Genomic DNA, 22,677 nt, shown 5'->3' with positions numbered 1-22,677 from the left:
AGCTAATGACTTTGGCCTGTCACCCTCTTCCTTCCTGCCCTCTTCCAATGCCAGAAGTCTGTAATTACATGTCTTAGAACTCATTTGATCTCAAATAATGGAAACCCATGTGAAACCAACTTAAACAACAGGGGAGTTACACTTGCTTAGGGAATCTGAGCAAGGACTGGACAACCGAACTGTGGGAAGGGTGGTGAGCAGCTGGGTCCCAGAACACAATGGAACCGAGGACTCAAACCACATCAGTTCTCCTCTCCATGTCACATCTCTCTTCTGCTGCTTCCTTCTCCCTCTCTGCTCACCACATTCTCCCCACATGGGAAATGTGGCCAGAGATGGCTCCTAAGTATGTCACTCACAGCTTAAGCTCTCTTTGGTCTTTCATCCAAACATTATGGGGAGAGAAGGCCTATTGGCCCAGCTTTATGAGGTGCCCACCCCTGCAGCAATCACTTAGGCCCCGGAACAGAGACCCACTGGACCAGTGTGGACACTGTCCTATGAACCCAGCACATGGGGGAAGAAGCTGCTTCTAGAAAAGGATGTTGGCAGCCATGTCAGGGATCCACTACTCCTATGACTCTCAGTGGGATGGCTTAGGTATGTAGTGGTTTGGAAAGCCCACATTCAAGAGAGCTAAGGCTTCTCTGCCCTCCCTACACAGATAGCTTTTTTCTTCCTTTCATAGTTACCTTCCTTCAAAATTTTCCCTTGTTCCTCATCTGTGGCAAACAAACATACACAATAAGCACGTTATAATTTGACTCCTTGAATTTCCATTCAACCCTGTGATTTCCCCTCTTCCAATCAGGAAAGGGTTTCTTAGGTAATCATGAATAATTTGCATACTTCCAACACTTTTCTGATCTGGGGAGCTCAGAGTATTAAAATATATTTTACAAAGGATACAACCAATCTTCTTCAAAGGTGCTTTTTTTTCCTTTTTCCTTTCTTCCTTTTCTCTATGTGAACACTAATCTCAAAAACGCTATTTTTAAACCAGCAGTTTACTCAGAATCCAACTTGCTATAATCCAATTCCTGTTCCAATTCCTCACCCCCCACTCTGTTTCTCCTCAGTCAGAAACCAGCATGACTGAGAGTAAAGGGTTCTGGTCACCCATCTGGAAAATGTTACCAAATGGGGTCTCTTTCTGGCCTACAGAGAAAGGGATGTCGGTTATATTTGGAGAAAACATGATGTCAGTATGTTGTTGCTGGGTTTTCTTTCCTTTTATCATTCATTCATCATATATTTATTGAGTAGTTGCTATGTTTTATACCTCAAATAGAGCAGAAAGTTAAAGACCCAGTGCCTGGCAGTAACTCACAGCGCAATGGTGGAAAGTGTATAAATACAATGCAACGTGGCAATTGCCAAAACAGAACGCGTTAGGAATGCTTATCTCACCATCACTGATACCATGTGTGTTGCTGGACAGACAACCAGCTAGGAGAAATTACCATATTTAACAAATGCTGGGATAAGATAAGCGATTATTCCAGTAAAATTCTGAGTAAGTGTGTAGACCACAGCTGTCATCTCTTGTACAAATATTTCACCTGCTTCATTTTCACTGCTGGTTTCCTCTTTTCTCATCTTACTATCATCACTTTCTTTCAGGAGGAAGTAGAGGCTAAGAAAAGTGGCCGGATCTGTCAAACACAGAATCTAAAAACTTCCGTGGGGTATTCTTTCTCCTCTGAGAAATATTAAATAAGACATCTTGCAAAATAGTTCTGTTCACAAAAGAGGAGAAGGTGACCAGTGTTTTGTTGATTTTGTCCTCATTTCCGAGGTCTGAAAGATTCTGGTCTGAACTGAGACGGAGTCAGTTGTGCGCTGGAATCCCCGAGGCTTTCTTTGCAGGGGTTTGCCTGGAGGGGAAAGCCTGGGGGAGGGGCTCTGCAAGGTAGGAAAGGAGATGGGGCTCAGAGCAGAGCTGCTTGAGTCCCCAGTGACAGGTGTGACACCAGCAAGGGAAGGCACAGCTCTGCCCAAATCTGAAATAGCACAGGACACTGTGAAGACCCCCTGAAGTCTCATGGGTGTGTGCCAGCTGGGGCAGCAGCAGGGCTAGCAATATCCAGGAGGAAACCGGGGGCCCCCATGAGTCCCGGCATGTTCAGGGGAAGTTTGTTTGTAAGCAAATGTGGGACATCCTTGGAGACCTCCAGAAATACTTGAGGGGAACTGTGCAGGAGGCTGAGGTCTCTGTGAGCAGGTGGTGGTGACATGCTGGGGAGATCTGAATATAAGTTCCTCAATTCATTTCCTAAGCATCTGACTTTCCTAAGCGTCTGACTAACTAGCCCCCTCTATGCTACAGCGTCTCCGCTGGAACGGGATACCCTAACGGGCACTACACTGTCTTGAGGTGTCCTCCTCTTCTTCATGTAAATCTTACGGAACATTCTACCTTGCTCTGTCCTCGTCAGACACCTGATTAAATTCTGGTCATAGTCATACTTTCTCTGGCTCCAAACGACACTTGAATAAGTAGATCCCCCAGTGGAGCTATAGGCTGTGAAAACAAAACAAAACAAACCACCAAAAAACAAAAACAAAACACAAATCGAAGTTCCTGTTGGTCGCCTGGATTTTCTAACTTAACCACCCCTTACCCCCCACCCCCACGTGTGGACTCCAGATCCGATCCCACCTCTACGGAGGGGACAGTCAGGAGCCCTGGGGCGGCAGCTAAGCAACGGAGCTCCCAGGCAGACTGCGGCCCCTAAGCCCAGCTTCTCTGTGACTGCTCGTCGCTCTGCCACCCGCTTCCACTGGGCTTGCTACTGCGTGGAGCCCTAGATCTTGGGTGCCATTTGGACCAACTGTGTACACCACTGGTCCCTTCCCCTGGAGTTGACCTCCCATCCCTAGAGGTCCCTGCCTGCTTTTGTACACCAACAGCTTAAGTCTCAGTTATGACCAAGCTAAGGAAAGTAACTAACCTGAGAGACACTCGGATGCCCCCCACCTCCCCGCCCCGCCCCGGACCGTGCACTGTGCATCGTAGCCCCAGCCTGGCTGGTGCTGGAGCCAGAGAGATCGGCAAGTCTGGGGAGCCCATCTCTGCTGCTCAGAAATTCAAATAGGTCTCAGAAACCTTCTTACAAATCTTATCTTTAGAGACTCAACTCCAAGATCTAGCATCAGAAAAAGTGTTTGGTTATCCTATGTATGATTCTGAGGCTGTACAATGTCAGGTTGTATTTGGATTAAAAAATCTCTTGGTTACTAAGACATCATCATTAACTGTGAGGGTCGCAGTACATTCAAGGCCAAGCCTCTGTGGGGTGTGAAGGACAAGGTCACTGACCCAGTATGGACGGTGCGGGTGGGAGTGGGAGGCAGGCTCCCACTGCAGCTCTGGGCATCGCATTTGGGTGGTAGCTAGTTGAAAGAAGTGACCTTGTGACCTGGGATAACAGATTAAAGATCCAAAATGGTTTAGGGCATGACTCATAATTGCCCAAAATGATGCGGTGGGGCTGTCCCTCCCCATCACATTTCTGCCAGCAATTCTGTGACTTAGAGTCCCCTAACATGTTGTCCTTGGTGTGCATTTTAACTCGCTTTCATCTGATAGATGGGGGTGGGACAGGGACAGGGAAACATCAAGGAATGTGGGTTACTTTTGCCTTGCATCTTGGAAAGAGAGCATTCAATCTCCATGCTGCAAAAAGGTGTACGGGGTGCCAAGTGAAGATAATTTCCAAAGAATTCCCCGAAAACTGCTAATTGAAAGTTAAAGAGGGAAGAGTGGCTTCATGGTTAATTTTCACGAAGGTGTGCATGCACGCAACAGATCACTGAAGATCCAGCTCATTAAGCTCCTGGCCTCTCTCCTTGCCTGGCGGCCATCGAGCTGTCTCTCTGCCCCTTCTCTGCTCTGTGCCGAGATGCTGCTCCCAGGGCCCTGCCAGGTCAGTGCTGAAGGTAATCCCAAAGAATCCTTCAGCAAACGGTGGAGTGCTGGGGGACAAGGCAGAACAAGGTGTTCGGGGACTGAACTAATTGTGTTTTAATTTGTCTACTGCTGGTGGCAAACAGAGCCGCTACGTGGCAGCAAGAAAATGCACCCCTCGTGAGCTGCTTTAAAAAGAAGGCTTTGGGGAAGGAGGTAAAGGGAGGAAAGCAGGGAAAAACAAATATCCAGGCTAAAAATAGTGTTCTTAGAATTGCTTTCTGGGCTGTCTGAACCACAATAATAAAAGTTCTTAGACTCACGCCACCAGCATTGCAATAAAAGCGAAGAAAGGGAAAGAAGCCAGGAGCGTTCCAAAGCAGGCCTGGCCGCCCCGAGCCAGCTGCCTTACTGCATGCTGTCAATTTCAAGGGGATGCAACTTCTGACAAGCTCTCTCAAGATTAGCTGTCGCTGGCTTTTCATTGCTGGCCAGGGTTTAAGTTCAGATAACTGCCCTTCTTTGGCTCTGTCAACAAGAACCAGGACCAGGGAGTGATTTGTAAACCAGAGATGTCATCCCACCTGCCACCGGCCATGGCATTTTCCCAACACAGAATATGAAGTCCCACTTGCTTCCCGTGATGACCAGAACTTCCTAGTCATATGTATTTGGCTGCCAAATCCAAGACTCCTGGCTGGGCTAAGGTTATTCTTTAATAAGCAAGATGAGCTTACTGATGACAGTTACTGGTTTTTACTGTGATAGCTATTTAAAAAAAAATAGTTTTCAAAGCATTTCACATCTATAGGCTCATCTAATTTTTGCAGTTGCCATTTGGGGATGATGTTAGCACCCTGGGTTGGCAGATGAGGAACTGAGGCCAGAGAGCCCCTTTATGAGACTTCTAAGATGTGAAGGGGCCAAGACTCCGCTGATGGCCTCTGACTCTGAATTCTGAGCTCTTTCCACTGGCCTACACCGCCTCTGAAGTATGCAGCCGGGTAACAAAAGCTCCTCTAAGCTATGAAGAAGGATCAGTGAGCCATCCACCAAGCGTCACGCAGGGAGCCAGCCTCTTCCACTAATATAAACATGGTGGGAAGATGGCAGTGAGAGACTATGCCATAGTGCCCTATGGAGTTTCCATCAAGTGGAATAGTCTAGAAAAGTTTAAATGCAAATAAGGAACACAAGAGATGAATGAGCCAACGTTAGGAGCAGTTACATAGAGCTCTATGTGAGGAGCAGACTGGTGGGGGATGAGGGCAGGAGGTCAGTACTTCGGGGCTTATTCTGAAAAAATGCCCCATGAACCCTTCTGGTTGTAAATGTTCAGACTATGGCTACGTGTTCTGGAAAGTGGGCTGAGCTGTTTTATGAGTGGTCCCTGGCTAAGAGGTGCAAGCAGAGGGATAGAACCAGGGGCACCCAGTTGCAAAAGATCTCTAGCCCTTAGACCTGCCTTGGTTCCAAACAGGTTTCCTGTTCTGATTCAGGTATCTCCTTAAATAAATCCCGTTTGTCTTAAAGTGGCCACCCTGAGTGAATCTGCCCCAGCAACAAAAGAACATAACAACCCAGAGTTCTTTTTACAGGAACTGAAGGTTTCTACTCAAAGGCACTTACTGACATTAATTAGAATCAGAGCTTTGTACACCTCATTCACAAGGTAGCAGAAGGGAGACAGACATGCAGAGTTTGCTATCCTGTGTCCTGGGAAATCTCCTCAGACCAGTGGCTGCCCTGCTCTGAATCTATAGCCCTAGACATTGCCCCTCAGACAGGGAAGGTTTACGGGGCATCAGAAACTGTGCAGGCCACTTACTAGGCTTAACCCACCTTACTATTACCTTCTACTTTTTATTGCTAGTTAATTTTCCTTCGTTATTTGGCCCCATAAAAACTGGGATCTTGCCTTAATATCCTTGTGGTCCCAGTGGACCCAGTGTCTCCTATAACACAGGAACTCGAGAAGCGACTGGCTAACGTTCTTACAACGTGCCTCTTTGCATGAAGTTCAAGGAAGTCTAAAAATGGCAGTGCTTCAGTCAGAAGCCACTGGGTTCAGGCTGATGAGAAAACAAAGAAAGATCTGCATAGACAGTAAACCTACCGACGTATAAAACAAGGTCAGAGGTCTGTCCATGTGACTCGTGCGGCTAATTAGAGTGAGGGCAGGCACCTGATTCGAGGAGAACCTGTCCTCCAGCTGGCCAGTGACCAGAAAATCTCGGGCCAGCGAGATTCTTTTGTAGAGAACGTAAGAATTGGGCAAAGTGGTAGCAACTGGTGCTGAGCGCTGACACCTAAAGGTCATTTAGACTCGGGGGCTGGGCAGGGTATTCTGAACTCTGCAAGATACAGAGAGAGTGCAAGCTATATGGTGGAAAGCAGGGGAGAGCCAGAGTGAGCGTGAGGAAATAGAATGCAACAGAGAAGCAGAAATTGGTAGACAAACCCCAGAAAGAGCGACGGAGACAGAAAGTTCAGACCCTGCCCTAGCTCCTGTTCTTTCTGAAGCCAGCTTTACCCATGTTTTGTCAAGTGTGTTTCTTGGAACCACAAGAACCCCCAGTGAACACCTCCTTCTTGTGAGGTCCTTCTGTCCCTTCTCCCTGCTGGTCAGAACAGAAAAGTAAAGCATGGTTTTAAGAAATAATATTTTTTCAGAAGAAATAAGAAATTCTCCACTAAATGATATGCCAATGGTTCTCGACTGGGGGCAATTTTGCCTGACAGGGGGCATTTGGCAATGTCTGGAGGCATTTTTGGTCATCATAAGGTGCTGGGAGGGGCTGAGGGTGGTCAGAGGTACTGCTCACATCTTATGGTGCACAGAACAGCCTCCCCCCTGCCCCCACAAAGAATTATCTGGCCCCAAATATCAGTGGTGCAGAGGCTGAAGAACCCCACTCTAGACCAGAAGGTTGATAATACAAAGCATGTATCATTCAAGGATCAAATGTCATCTGACGCATAAGTATGAAAAAAGTTAAGACAGGGAAAATGTAACAATATGAAGAACTGTGGTGTTAGGGTGTTGAGATGATGGGTGAATCTCTACCTTTTTATTTTTAAACTTTTATGTTTTTATTGGATGCAATTTGCCAAAGCAAAATCAAACACCCCCCACCCCCCAAAAAAAAGAGAGAGAGAGAAGGGAGGGAAAGATGAGAGGAAGGGAAGAAGGAAGGAGAAGTCATCCAAACTGCCTCATCCACAGGGCTCCCACCGCCTTGCTGTGGCCAGTCAGGAGCAGGTAATGCCCGTGACTCACACCCACTGAGAAGGGGGGCAGCCACACTGAGAAAGCGCCTCTCTTCGTGAAGCCCCTCTTCAGCATGCTGTTAAAAAATACCGAACAAGTGCTCCGGTACCGACCTGTGCCAAATTTGTCCCAACTGCAAGTGGTCACGTAAAGAACAGAACTATTAACTGGATCAAGGAGGGCTGAACAGAGCTGGGACTCGCCTTTGGTGCCCATGGCTCAGGATGCTTACCTCTAGCATCTGGGCCCCAACTAGACCCTGACTGTGGGTTCACACATCCAGGAAAGCGTGTCCACGACTGTCTGAGCAGGATGCACAAAGCAAGCAGCAGCCCCAGGAACAAGGGGGAGGCCTGTGGGAAGCACTGGTCTGGGGACACGGCCAAGCAGAGCCTGCTGCAGACCCCTGGCGCATTTTCCCCACCACCCCTTCCTTGCAGTCCAGTCAAGTAAGTCTTTTAAATCCCCTAATTCTAACTTCCAAAAACCTCTACCTTGGGCTCAACCCAAATCCGTCCCATCCGAGCCCACTTTCCAGTCCATTTCCACAGCTCACAAATAATTGGTGCCATCCCCACATGAGGTGCTCGTGGCCGAAGACAATGGTTAAGTTTCTTTCTGCTCTTTGTTCTCTCTCCTACCCGGGGCTAAGAAATGTTTTAAGTAGTTGTGCTACAGGAGAAAATAAACACTGTACCCCATAATTCCTTCAGGTGCACGGACATAGAGACTAAAATGACCACTGTACTCATAAATGCGTCAAACAACAGATACCCAGGTTTGTATGTTGACATGCAGAACTTATTTCCCTAAGTCTTCTCATGACTCAGTGCACTATGCATATAGTAAAATGCTGCAAAGGCATCAAAGCACATCCAGGGACCGCAGATCTCCTCTTCAGAAGTCATCACTACTCTACTTTTTGTTACGTGCAATTTGGAACTAGAAGAATGCCTCTGCACAGTGAGTGGCCTATAGATTAAGTGGCAAAGATGCTCTGGGAGAAGGTTCCGAATGACGGACTAGAACAAAAAGTCATCTTCTTCTAACCTGAACAGCTGTTATCTGTAACCCTTCAGGGCACAAACTGTTATCTGTAACCCAGAAAAAATGGGCCCATTTGTCTAACATTATGAAATTAGGTTCTTATTCAGCAGTTTATGTCTCCCTGAAACATCTTGGGATCTGCTCTTATTCACAAAATGACACCTAATTTGTTAAAAAAAAAAAAAAATTAACACACAATTTGTTCAACTACTTGTTTATTTCAGAGAGTCTTTCACTTGCCACTAGCATTTCTCAGTTCTTGATGGTAGGCAAAGAAAGGGTCAGAGCTCTTTGGACTGCTTAGCAGTATTTAATTTCCGTGTTTAGAAAATAAAGTTAAGTCCTGAGCTCCAGATATGCATTGATGAGTACAAGGTCAGGTGACCCTTCACTTGCCACCACCCAAGTCAGGAACTCTTAATGAGGGGAGAATGGGAGGGTGCAGGGTGCCCAAGGAAAAAAGACCTCCGAGAGGAGGATTTTAGAATATGTGAGTGGGGGTCAGATAAAAAATTATATGTGGCTCCCTCCTGTACATCTGCGGTCAGCAAACTATGGGCCAAATCTAGCCCTTCACCTGTTTTTGTAATTAAGGCTTTGCTGGAACACAGCCATGTTTGTTTGGTTTCATTTTGTCCCTGACTGCTTTTACAATAGCAGAGGGGGGCACAGATGTTGCAGAGACCCTATGGTCCACAAAGTCAAAACTATTTACTATCTGGCCCTCAACAGGTATTTCCTGAGGATCTTTACTCAGTGAGCCACTATTACTAAATAATGTGTCCTTTTCTGCAAGTCTGTCTTTTTCCTCAGGGCTATAATAGCAAAGTTTACCTTTGGTTGCTAGTAACAAAGATCTAAAAACAATGGCTTCAACAAGACACTTGTCTCTCACATAAAAGTCCAGTGCTGAACTGACACTCCCGTGCCAGAGACCCAGGCTGTACTCGACACGACTTCCATTGCCAAGGTCACACCATGGTCCAAAATGGGTGCCAGAGTACCAGCCATTACGTTCACATCCAAGTAGCAGGAAGGAAAAAGGACAGCCTCAACCTAACTTTTCAGGGAAACTTTTGGAAATACCTGAATACTTCTACTTATAAATCATTAGCTAGACTTGGCCACATAGATACACCTAGTTATAGTGCTGCTTAGATAAAAAAAATCAAAGTTACATTATTTTTTAAATGAGGGACTGGATATTGAGACATAATTAGCAATCCCTGCCACAGGAACCTTACTCCAACCACCAAGTCCCTTATTAAGATAGATGCACACTCTGAGCAGACTAATCATTTGGCATAGCTCCAGAATAATTGGCCTTAAATATCTGTTTAACATTTATTTAAAAGATGGTAAGATCAGTGCCAATAAAAAGTATTTTTTTGGTTGGTTGGTTGTTTTCAAATTTCCAAGCAAAAGTACTGTCTCCTCTGGAAGCAACTGGACAAATCCTACTTTCATAAGTTAGTATGTGGTTGTGTGTATAGATTGGCATCAATAGAGCATTCCTATATAGTCCAGTGATTTTTTTTTTTAAATGGAATATCTGCCTGCCTGGTGTGTTCGTGGTCAAAGGACCCCAACACTACCTCATTCTCACAGAATTTCTCCAATTAGCATGCCCATTCAGCATTTACTCTCACCACTGCAAATCACCTCCAAGTCAGATAAAAACGATATTTACCCCGCCCCCAAACCACACTTACTCCCACATCCAGGCAACAACATCTCCCTCTAACCTTTAAGATCTGATCATCTCCAACCAGAAAGGGCTACTCCTCTAACTTTTGACACTGATGATATGAGAGTAGAGGTAGGGCTAAGGCAACGGCAGGAAGCAAAAGCTTGAGAAGTATAAAATTAGGAATAGATTCTGAATCCTTGATACCCATGGGTTTTCTACATATTAAACAACAATGGGGAAAAAATAACAAGTCATGTCCTTTTCGTATCTCAGTTAATATTGAACAATCAGTCTTAGTCCTACACTTTCCCTCTTCTTCAAAAGTAAGTAACTGGAATTTCACTATCAACATGGAAATTCCTGGAAATTTCTCTCTCACAGAATAGTCCTGGATTGAATGGGTATTCCATCATGTCAAAAACCCAGGCTGCTCCATATATACTGTTTCTGTAAAGTTAGGGCACAGATATCATCTGCAAACTCCAAAATAATTTAAAGGCTGCCAAGAGCAGCTCAAAGCAAGTAGAAGCTAATGAGAAGATGTGAAGGAAAGAAACACAAACAGTGGCATTTCTCAGAAAATACTAGCAAAGACATATTTCTCAGAGCTGAGGGTTATAATCTGAAGTTCAAAATCTTTATCACCGATAAGTATTGAAACTGAAGTAAACAAAGGCGAATCTTTTGTTTGTAAGAAGAGAAGATTTGGGGTGGGATGCAGAACTATACAAGGAATCAATGAGATGAATGAGCCATATTCAAAGAAAGACTTATTTCTTGGCACTGGAGAAGATAAAAGCCTTAGGGTGGTGAAAACAACTAGCCGGAATGATCACCCTAGCCCCTACCTGCCATGTCAACCCCCACCCTCACACCTCAACTTTGTGCACATAGCTGGTTCAGAAAATCCAATACCATTCAAATACAAGTAACAAAAAGGCAAATCATATGCATACCACAGGTACGTCAATTTAAAAACTGGGGGAAAAAAATAAGGAAGATGAAAGAAAAACTTTTTAACAAAGAAGTCATAGGGAAAAAAATGTTGCCCCTGGATCGTAAGAAATTGCTGGGCAAATATCTTGCAATAGATTTTTTAAAACCAAATGAAGCAATTCCTCTATGAAGTAAAACTACAAAGAACAAATAATTCAGAGAGTAGAAGGCAAGAAAACAGGAGGAACTGAAATGTGAGCTCGCAGAACTCATACAAGGGGGAAAAACAAAGTAATCGAAGATGGAAATGGAATGTGAGCAAGGAAGAAGAGACTGCAGAAAACAGTAAGGGACAGAGAAGGTAGCAATGAGAAAAGCATTCAAAATGAAGTGTAAATTAGAGAGAAAGTAATAGGTAGAGAAGTCACATAAAGGAGAGCCTACTCATGCAGAACTGGAATTCCGGAAGAATGAAACAGAACAATGGATCAGAACAAATCCTTAATGATATAACTCAAGAAAACTTTTCTAAAACCAAAGTAGAGTCAAATCTGATTAGTGTAAGACTACAGCACACACACACACACACACACACACACACACACACACACACCCCAGGAAGACAGGCCAACACTGAGATGGATCCTGATAAGGTTATTAAACTTTATCCTAGGACCTAATACAGCTTTTGGCATGCGGCAAGTGCTTAATAAATATTCACTGAGAAACTGACAAAACAGCTTTTTCTCCACAAACCCCTGTTTCTGCCACATGTCCTCTGTTCCTGGGATGTGATATGGCAAGAAATCACTTCTAAAAACAATACTGAAAAACTCTAAGATCTTTAAAACATTCTGTCTCACCTATTTACTAAGACAGGAAAGATCAAAATTGCATTTTAGAAAGATTTTCAGAAAGGACTGATATAAAAGTCTTTTCTGATTAACTATATATTCACTATAAATTCTGGAGATATTCTGTCTCATATGCATTGAGTTTCAGCAAAATTTTATTATATATTTCCATAAGCCATTTGTCACATAGAGACAAAAAAAGGATAAAATCAGAAAGTTTTTTACTTACTTTGGATGTTCAAACTTGTCTATCAGATCAACTTTTTCCACCAGGTCTCCTCCAATTGTTCGTACTAAGTCATAGAAATCGTTTTCTGTATAATTCTCAGAGGGCAACCAGAATGAGATGTCATTTATCACAGCAGGGTATTTGCTAAAAGGCTAACAAAACAAGAGGAGAAAACATAGATTGATTTGTTAGTTGGATGAGAGAATGTTTAAATTTTTCATGGGAAGTTACACTTGGCTAATTAGAAAATGCTGGTAAAACATTATTTCAGCACTTGAATTTTCAGGAACAAAATGAACTTAAAAGATAAGCCAATATTCAAAATTAGCAAATTCCATTATGAATGTTACAGATTCTTATTACATTCATGTGTAACACTACCATATATTATATTTATATAACCATTAATGTTCAATTTAGTATAAAGCAATTTGAATATATCATATTTCAGTTTTTTCATTTGAATACTAGAGGAGAAAAAGTTCAAATTTAATTAACAAGCAATTCATTAACTTCCTGTGTTATTTTCAGGAAGTCATTTTAATAGAGAAATAAGTAAAGGCTTGTCAAAATTGATATTTCAATTAGTAATGTCATTATTTGTTAGTATTTCTAATTATTAAAATAAAGGACTGGGATGATAAGTAGTCACTTAGGGAGTTATTTTTCAAATTATGGCTCTAAGGATAGATAAACACAAATGTAGCCAATTCCCCCACTTTATCCCATTTTCCCCAGTTTATTCGAGCTCATCCTTATATTGGATAGACACTTAAAATTAGATACTTTTAAAAGTTACTGCCTTTGTTTACGTGGCTTATATACATATAAATATATATATATATATAATAAATGTTTGTAAGTTACTGCCACAATAAAAAATGTTTCATTATATAACTATGAAGTCCTCAGGGGACATGTGCTAAAGTATAAATAAATCTGGTAGAAGAGCAAATTTATAAACTGGTTTACACCAAGCCTGATATCACTATAAACCCTTTGGTGAATCACTGGATCAGAAAAAGTGTAACTTTTTAAATGACAAAACCTCTGAAGAACCAAATACTCACATGAAAAATGATTATTCAACTTGAAATATCAATAAAGTCAGACAAATGCATTGGTTCAAAACAGACATTTCAAATGAACATAATAAAGCTACCATCTAGGTGCTTCAGACAAAATACCATGGCTCCTGAAAAATATCCTTTGTTTTATCTCCTACAGTAAAGTCAAGATCCTGTGATAAATCATCTATAGGTTAATGTAACAACACATACAGGAGCACAGTGGTTACACAAGTTGCTTTTCCCTTGGACAACATCCTTTCGCTCCTTCAGGAACGTGGAAATTTAGGGAGATTGGATAAAAGGCTGGGATTGCCAAGAATTCGCATGTAATGCCCTCTTTAGTCGACCCAAGCTGAGGTACCACTGAGCTCTGATGACAGACATGGGAGGTGTCCAACTGAGCATTTGTGTCCGCAACCCATTGACAACAGTAAACATGATAATAACAAAATAATGCTGTCAGCCAGAATAGAGGTCCCCAAGACATTAAAAAGTGCATTTTACAGTAAATTACAGTTTTAAAAACCAGGAAGAAAAGCCCAGACTGTTGCACTGCAAACTAGTTCAAGCTAACAAATTATATATAACAAGTTTAAAGTAATGGTTTATCTAAAGGAAGCATTCACTACACTAACTGGTATGTGTCAGAAATGGGATACCTACTAGAGACTTCTGCTTTTTTGAGGGGGAAAATAAAAGTTTGTTTTGAAAGGATAACTACAGATCTATAGCTACTGGAATGTAGGCTTTCTGATGCTTAGCCAGAGGTGGTATTAAAAACTATCCAGTGGCTTCCCATTGATCTTAGGATAAGTCCCCAATTCCTGGAAAGTTCTAGCTCTTTGTTCTCCAGGCTCACACCAGCCTGGCTATTTGGTTTCTTGAACACACTATGCTGCTTCCTCCAGATACTGTTTCCTGCCGTCCCTACCCTACTTCTGCTCCTCAGCTACCACATTCACCTCTAACCCTCACAGACTCCAGTAGTCCCTTGTTATGGCAGCCTATACTTCTCTTTCATAGTACCTTTCGTTATTGTAATTGTTTGTGTAATTACTTACTTAATGTCTGTCTTTCCAGCATATTTCAATTTTTGAGGGTGGGGTGTGTATCTTTTTTTTTTAACTTCCAAATCTCTATTACCCTGCACAGTCCCCGTGACATGGTAGGTATTCATCAAGAGCACATAAGGCTACCTTGTGTGAGCAATGGCTACGTTACAATGAATCAATTTAGCTGTTCTTTCTTCTCTAACCAGACCAGCTAATGGACATGGCAGGTAAATAAGGCATAGACACTTGCCTCCATCCCTGGCTATGCTGTGATAAGGAGATAGTGACCACGTGGAATGACAAAGAAGAGGCGGACAGGCAAAGTGATTTGGTAGGGACTTGATAATCCACAATTACAGAACAAGATAATTTTAGAATTGGAAAAAAAACATGTTAACCTAAATAAAGAGGTAAACTGAGGCAAGCTCGAATTACCAGAAACTGAGTTTATTCAGGAAAAGCAGAGGAACTGCACTTCAGAAAATGCATGCTGCAGGCAAGTCCGTTGAGGGCTTGGGGCAGCTGTATTAATGGGAAAGAGTGCCCAGAGAAGGCAGGCCAGCCAGAGTTCAAACAGTGAGTTCACTGGCTGGAGGACAGTGAAAGATCATTAGCAGATGTTCATTGGTCAGACGAGTCTCAGTCCACTGTAAATCAGGCATTTATAGGGAATCAGTCTCTCCATTTTCAAGTTCCATTATTCTGAGGGAGCATGCGTGAGGTTCTCTGTTTTGTATCTTCCGGTTCCATTTTCTAATGAAATCCCTTCACAGCCCTTAAATAGCATTTGGTATTATTTTTGTTTTCTCATTTCTTTTCTTGATCTAGATGAGCAATGTCTATTTTATTCGTCTTATGAAATAACCATGAATTGATTTGTTCTTTTGAGATCATCTCTATAATTCTCGTTTTTTTTTTTTTTAGAATTGAAGAGGTGATCAAAACTACAGTTATAGTAGAGACTTTAAAAGTCAAAATATATATGAACAATTTAGTAACAATGAATTTGAAAACTTGGATTAAATGATAATTTTCACTTAAGACAGAAAATTTAAACTGATTGACACTGTACCAAATTGAATTATCAGTCAAATCTCACACCAAAAGTGTTAGACTCAGATAGTTCATAGTATAACTTTATCAAATATTTCAGGTGAAGCAGTATCTTTAACACACTAACTATTTCATGAAACAGAAAAGGAGGGAAAAATCAACTAATTTCGTGAGTTTATAAATTTTAAGCCAGAGCTGGATAATCACAGAATAATTTTTAAAAATTGTAGACCAATTTCACCTTACAACCTACATAAAAATCCTAAAAGTAACTTCAGCAAATACAATTCAACAGCATATTAACGTAAGAACACAAAATGACCAAGTAGGGTTTATTCCAGAATAACGGGAATGCTTTGAAACCAAAAACAATCTACTAATCAACATATAAAGAAAAAAAATCATGTTTTTTTTTTCAGAGACAGGAAGTATTTGATAAATATAATACTTATTCATTATAAGAAAAAAGAGTTTTTTTGGCCAACTATAAATAGAAGGCAACATCCTTCCTTCCAAGATATTTATTGAAAACCTATAGCAAACATACTAAAGTTAAAGTTTTTTAGAAGCATTCGAAATAAAGTCAAGAACAACATAAGGATACCCTCTCTCACCCTTGCTCTGTCACATTATAAATCCTAACCCAAGGCAGGAAACAGGAAAAGCTATTGGAATGGAATAAGGAAAAATTTATGATCCTCATGTGAATCTTCGTGACTAACTATACGACTTGGACAAACTGCTTAATCTCTGTTTTCAGTTTCCTCATCTGAAAAATGGAGGATTATTAGTATTTACCTCATATAATAATTGCTATTTCATATATATCAATATACACACAATATACAAGAGTTAACATGAATGAACTAGAGGTACATATATCACTATGGCTGAAATACAAAAAAGTATATGTTGAGTTTTTAAAAAATGTTAAGTTGTATTAAGATGTATTCACTATACAAAGTTTAAAAACAGGTATGGCAATAATACATATGTATAAATAAATTGTATAAATTGTATTAAAACAGATGTGGGAAGGCTATACTGGACTTCAAAACAATGATTAACTCTGGGGAAGGAAGGAAAATATTCAAGAAGGGATTTTGCCTCTATCTTTAAGATGCAAAAGAGTTAAGGTTCAACCGTGAATTCTGCAGCAAATGCACTGAGTGAGCTCCGCATGGCTTGGGGTATAGGTGGGTGGCACACCCCAGTTAGTGAGGTCAGCACAACTCAGACTTTATTCCCTTCATGAACACTGATGCTAAACACCCTTGTAATCCCCCCTTCTTATCAGAGAGTAGCAAAAAATGCCACCTGCAAACATGTCACTTTGGTATAAGGTTTACTTTGAGCTCAAAGCAACTGAAAAGAAGCTGAGACAAGAAAAGCTCTCAGCTCCGGGGCCAACACAACACAGGCACACAGTTTGCCTAAGAGCAGGACAAAAAAACTTGCAAAGGTGCCTCATCTCCCCTCTCCAATCACTGGAGACAAGCTAGACCCTTATCAGCCCAGAGATTACACCAGAAGGATCTACATATTGAACTTGACTAACGGCCCCATATAACTTCCTTTAGTTTCCCATATATTTACCTTTCCACAATTGGCCCACACCCGGACTCGAGATCCTTTTTCTTTGACTTGTTACTTCTCTAAAAATTTATTGCTCTTTTGCTAAGCTGCTATATAAGCCCAATTACCAACCAAGCCTTGAGTTACTCTTCTCTCATAATCTGCGTTTTCCATGCATGATGCTCATGTTAATAAGGTTGTTTGTTCTTTTTTTTTTTTTTAAAGATTTTATTTATTTATTTGAGAGAGCGAGAATGAGAGAGAGAGAGAGAGAGCATATGAGAGGGAGGAGGGTGAGAGGGAGAAGCAGACTCCCTGCTGAGCAGGAAGCCCGATGAGGGACTCGATCCTGGGACTCCAGGATCATGACCTGAGCCGAAGGCAGTCGCTTAACCAACTGAGCCACCCAGGCACCCAATAAGGTTGTTTGTTCTAATCTGTCTTTTGCGGCAGAGCACCAGATGACACCTAGAAGGGTAGAAAGAAAAATATTTTTCCCTTCCCCTGCAGTATCCTTACATTTATTGCATTTTGGCTACCTCTAATGGGGTTGGAATAATATCCTTACTTTATTAGGTTGAGCTAATCCCGGGAATCCATAAATGTTTTTCACAGTTTGCCCTTTTGAAAACCTCTTATCTCTGCCAATTATTGACAATTCCAACCCAAGAATTGTTTTATTTCCTGTTTGGGGTTGAGGAACAGAACAATCATGGAGTTATGTGCCACCCTAACTCCAAGTCCTCTGACTGTACTGAGTGCCCCTCGTAGGTTCATGTCCCTGTCATTATGTCCTCCAGGATCGGGACTAATGTCTGGTTTACCTGTGTAGCCCAGCAGCACTACAGTAACCAGCTAATAAATGTCGGTCAAACTCATGTTGAACTGACTACATTATGGGGTCTGTGTCCATACTTCCCAAATTTTCCAGGATAGTTCCAAAAAGGACAATTCTCCATGCCATCTGGGTCACATGAATTTGGTTTCTGAAGCTGTTTTCTTCCCTTTTTCTTTTCTTTGAAATAGTTTTGCTTGTTAAATTTTACACCCATGTCCCTTTACTCTCCCCACTGCCCCCACTTCCCTTTAAAAGGCGCACTCATGTCTTCGGACCCAAGTCTCCAGACTTGCAGGTGAGAACGTTGGCAGCTCAAGTGCCAGAGTCCAGGTAATTAACAAGAGACAGATGAAAGTGGGGTGCATTTCTCCCCTGCTCCAATTAATTTCTTTTATCTTCATTATCTTTCTTCTTGCTTATTTGGTTTTATTCTGTTCTTTCCCCAGCTTACTTAAGCGAAAAAATAACTCATGTATTTTGGGGCTTTCTTAGTTTTGAGTAAAAGCCTTTAAGGCTATTAATGTTCCTCTAAATACCTCTTTAGATATATCCCACAAACTATGTCTTTCCCTATATTTTCTCCTTTCTTGTATTCTATTGGATTGGTTAATTTTTAAAAATATCCTAATATTTTTCCTTCTTCAGTTTAAAAAGCTGTAAATTGTATGTCTATTCTCTTTTTTTTAAAAAGATTTTATTTATTTATTTGAGGAGGGAGCATGAGCGAGGGGTAGGGGCAGAGGGAGAGGGAGGAACAGACTCCTGGCCGGACAGACAGTCTGACATGGAGCTCAATCCCAGGACCCTGGGATCATGACCTGAGCTGAAGGCAGATGCTTAACGACTGAGCCACCCAGGTGCCCCTGTATGTCTATTCTTTAATACACACACACACACATATCCTTTAATAAACTGATCTAAAGCCTAAATTTATTTAGGATCTCTAGTCTGTCTTAAATCAGACAGAAACCTTAGTTTTTTTTTAAACAGCTCTTCTCCCCAACTATTAGATTTTTATCCTTTAAAAAGCACACACAAAATAGTAAGTTATTTAAGACAATGATTAATTTAAGCTAAAAAATTGTTTTTAATTTTATATTTGTCCTCTTTGTTGGGAGACAATTGTCCATGGAATTTCCACACAACCTGTAACCGCTTGTGTCAGCAAACACCCTTGGAAGACAGAGGTAGTTTCTCCCTGGGGGGCAAGAGCAGATTTGTTTTTTTTTTCACCAGGACAATAAAGATAATGTCTTCCTCAGGGGCGAAGATACGGCAGGCTGGCTCACAGTCTCTTCAAAGGAATGGAAGGAAAGCGAGCCAATAAACATAATCCAAGAACGAAAAGATTGCAGAGCTGCACAGCTCGGTGGTTTTCAGCTGTGCTCTAAGGCCAGTGTGGGAGTAGAAGCCACCTGAGCTGCTCGGCATCGCCCCTCTGGGGTTTGGGGCTTTAGGAGAAGCGATGTGAACAGGAAGCCCATGCTGCCTCTGTGCTGTCACAGTCCTTCGTCTCTGACCCAGGAGTCTCTCCAGCAGCCATGAGACTGGCAGACACCTCGTGACCTTGCAAGCAGGGGGAAATCGTAGGTCTTTCATAGTTTTTGACAGCCTTCCTTCCTGCTCACTTTTGTTCTTGCACATGAACATCTTTTAATCGTCTCTTCCGAGAAAGTAGGTGGGAGGCAAACTCTCAGTATTTACATGTCTGAAACCCCCCATACAAATAATTTAGCAGGGCACAGAATTGTAGGTTTATAATTGTCTCTACTTGGCACTTTGAAAATATTTCTCTAGACTTATGCTGATGACAAGTCTAATGTCAGTCAGCGCTGTTTCTTCCTAGGGAATCTGTCTTTTCCTCCTGGCAGATGTGAAGAGTTTTATCTTTATCCTAGAGGCTCTGCAGTTCGATTCTGATTAGGCCTGGTCTGCATTTATCTCCATTTATTCTGCTCAGTACTCAGAGTGTGCCTGCGATCGGAGGGCTCGTGTTTTGTGCCACTTCAGAAAAATTCTGGCCACTCCTGTGCCAGTCTTTTCATTCTCTTCTGGAACTGCAATAACACATACTGTGGAGCTTCTTTATCTTCTCTTAACTCAATTCAGGTTTTTAATCTTTACGTATTCGTGCTGTATTCTCGGTGAGTTCTTCAGTAATAGCTTAATTTCTTAATTCTCTTCTCAATGGAGTCTAGTCTAATCTGTTTTTTTCTTCTTTATTTCAATGAATTCTGTTACTCATTTCTGATATTTCTAATTGTTTCTTTTTCATATCGATTTACATTTTATTTCTGCCTGGTTTTGCCCCTTATTCAGAATTTCCTGTTCTTCTCCTTTTGTATTTTTTTAATGGGTATTATCCTCCATTGATCTCTCTAAGGATGTTAGGCATTCCTTTTTTAAAGAACACTTTTTGATTTTACTTTACTCTCCAGTGAATTCAGATTCTAGTTGTTGATTTGGTTGGCTGACACTCTGAGGTCAGAGTTCTTTATGTGGTTTGGAATTTGTGTGTGCAGACCCATCTTGTATGGGAGACAATCCCTAATGTCCTCTCCCTAAACCCCTCCTTGGTTAGAGATTTTTATGGTTCCTGTACTTGTATTCCTAGCCCAGAATCAAATTGGTAGTGCTGTCTGGGTTCCCACCCAAAGGTGAGATTGCTGATGATGCCATAGGGGTGACTTATCTCAGTTCCTGATAAAGAGGCCATGTCTCAAAATATACACATGGATCAATGGAACAGAACAGAAAGCCCAGAAACAATCCCATGATTATATAGTCAATTAATTTTTGGTAAAGGAGGCAAGAATATACAATGGGAAAAAGATGGTCTCTTCAACAAATGGTGATGGAGAACTGGACAGCTACATGCAAAAGAATGAAACTGCACCACTGTCTTACATCGTACACAAAAATAAACTCAAAATGGATTAAGGATCTTGGAGACCTGATTGGAGGTCAGGAGCCTTGGAGACCTGAAACCATAAAAATCCTAAAAGAGAGCACAGGCAGTAATTTCTCTGACATCAGCCATTGCAACATCTTTCTAGATAAGTTTCCTACGGCAAGGGAAACAAAATAAAAAATAACCTATTCGAAGTATAACAAAATAAAAAGCTTCTGCATAGCAAAGGAAACAATCAACAAAAGTAAAAGACAACCTACCGCATGAAAGAAGATATTTGCAAATGATGTATCTGATAAAGGGTTAGTATCTAAAATATATAAAGAACTTATATAATTCAACACCCCAAAACCAAATAATCCAACTTAAAAATGGGCAGAAACTGATGGCTAACAGACACAGGAAAAGATGCTCAACACCACTCATCATCAGGGAAATGCAAATCAAAGGCACAATGAGATATCACCTCACACTTATCAGAATGGCTAAAATCAAAAATTCAGGAAACAACAGCTGTTGGTGAGGATGTGGAGAAAAAGGAGTCCTCGTACACTGTTGGTGCGAATGCTGGTACAGCCACTATGGAAAACAGTACGGAGATTCCTCAAAAAATTAAAAATAGAATTATCATATGATCCGGTAATTGCACTACTTGGTATTTGCCCAAAGAATATGAAAACACCAATTCAAAATGATATATGCACCCCTATGTTTACTGCAGCATTATTTACAATAGCCAAATATGGAAGGAACCCCGTCCATCAATTGACGAATGAACAAAGAAGTGGTATATATACAGTGAAATATTACTCAGCCACAAAAAGTCTGAAATCTTGCCATTTGCAACAGCATGGATGGATCTAGAGGGTATAATGCTAAGTGAAATAAGTCAAAGAAAGACTAATATCATATGATTTCACGCATGTGTGGAATTTAAGAAACAAACAAACAAAAACAAACAGAAGATACAGAAACCCAGACTCTTAACTCTAGAGAACAAACTGCTGGTTCCCAGAGGGGAGGTGGGTGCAGGGATGGGTGAAGTAGGTGATGGGGATTAAGAGCACACTTATCATGATGAGCACTGGTCATGTACGGAATTGTTGAATCCGTATCTTACACACCTGAAACTAACATAACACTGCATGTTAAGTATACTGGAATTAAAACTAAAACAGAAGAGGCCATGTCTCTGTCCTGTTCTCCTCCCCCTAGGATCCAAGCTTCACTTAAGCTACAGGGCTACAGGTCACGGCGGCGGCAATTTGCAGCAGTGGTAATCGCCTCCTTTCTAGAGCGGGAGAGCACAGCCACTGCCCGACCCTAGTTTCTCAGCAGAGCGTACGCGCTGGCCCAGCACATTATGCACGGCTCTTTCAGTCCCGATGCTCTGCCACAGCCAAACCACTGGCTTCCCGTCCTTGCTTATGAACTGGAGTGCACAGCGTCTTCCTTCTCACTTCCCACTTTGTGTTTGTCTCTGGTCCACAGATACGTATCTTTTGTAGGGGGAAAAGGCAAAGGCATGGTCCTGCCTTTTTCATGTTCTCTTTTTAGATTGTCATCTCTCACGGCTGTGTGTGTGAAGCAGGTGAAGAGCAGTCCACAAAGCAACACCGGGTTGACTCTGGATTTCCTTACACAATGGTTCTTCACTCTGTACGGGAGAGGACACAGACCCCTCGGAGAATATGAAGATGCAAATCTTTGTTCCCAGAACATATTTTCACAAACGCAGATTTCTGCATAGGCTTCTAGGGTTCACAAGCCCAGTAAAAGTCATTCAAGGTGTCAGATAAGGACATCTTTGACCCATACTCAAAATCATGTCATGAGTTCAAATACAGACAACTGAAATTATTGTATGAAGAGAACTGAAAAATACCAAATACATACCAAAATATCATATGGTAATAAGTACCATATGATATATATACACATAAGTATGTATAGTTTGCATTCCTATACATTGTAAGGAATGTATACTTTATGATAATAAAGACACATATGAGGTCATCATTGTCTTGTAGTAGCTACTAGGAATGTAGACATATTTATAGAAATAAAAAAGTCTGCTTTTTACAGGCTGGACAAAGAAACTCCTTACTGAAACTCGGGACAACTCTGAAGGGCCATCCTCATTTCAGAGCTGCCTACGGGTGGGCTGAGGCCTTTGCTGTCAGTGCATCACAGCCCAACTTCTCCCTTATCCAGTCCCGCTTCCGTCCCTTCCCTTCCACA

The 22,677-nt window shown here is 41.6% G+C and overlaps 1 protein-coding gene across 21 annotated transcripts in view; it reads right to left on the bottom strand.

Annotated features, from left to right (window-relative positions):
• Positions 1-22,677, bottom strand: part of FARS2 (phenylalanyl-tRNA synthetase 2, mitochondrial) — a 548,888-nt gene that overhangs the window by 128,105 nt on the left and 398,106 nt on the right. For all 21 annotated transcript variants that reach the window (XM_078055663.1, XM_078055656.1, XM_078055649.1 and 18 more), the window contains one exon: positions 11,938-12,089. In XM_078055663.1, the coding sequence (XP_077911789.1) occupies positions 11,938-12,089 (152 nt within the window). The remainder of the gene's footprint in view (positions 1-11,937; positions 12,090-22,677) is intronic.

This window comes from Halichoerus grypus, chromosome 9, assembly GCF_964656455.1.
Source record: "Halichoerus grypus chromosome 9, mHalGry1.hap1.1, whole genome shotgun sequence".
Lineage (NCBI taxonomy): Eukaryota > Metazoa > Chordata > Mammalia > Carnivora > Phocidae > Halichoerus > Halichoerus grypus.
The sequence above is the reverse complement of the archived record's forward strand: the minus strand, read 5'-3'. Positions and strand labels throughout refer to the sequence as shown.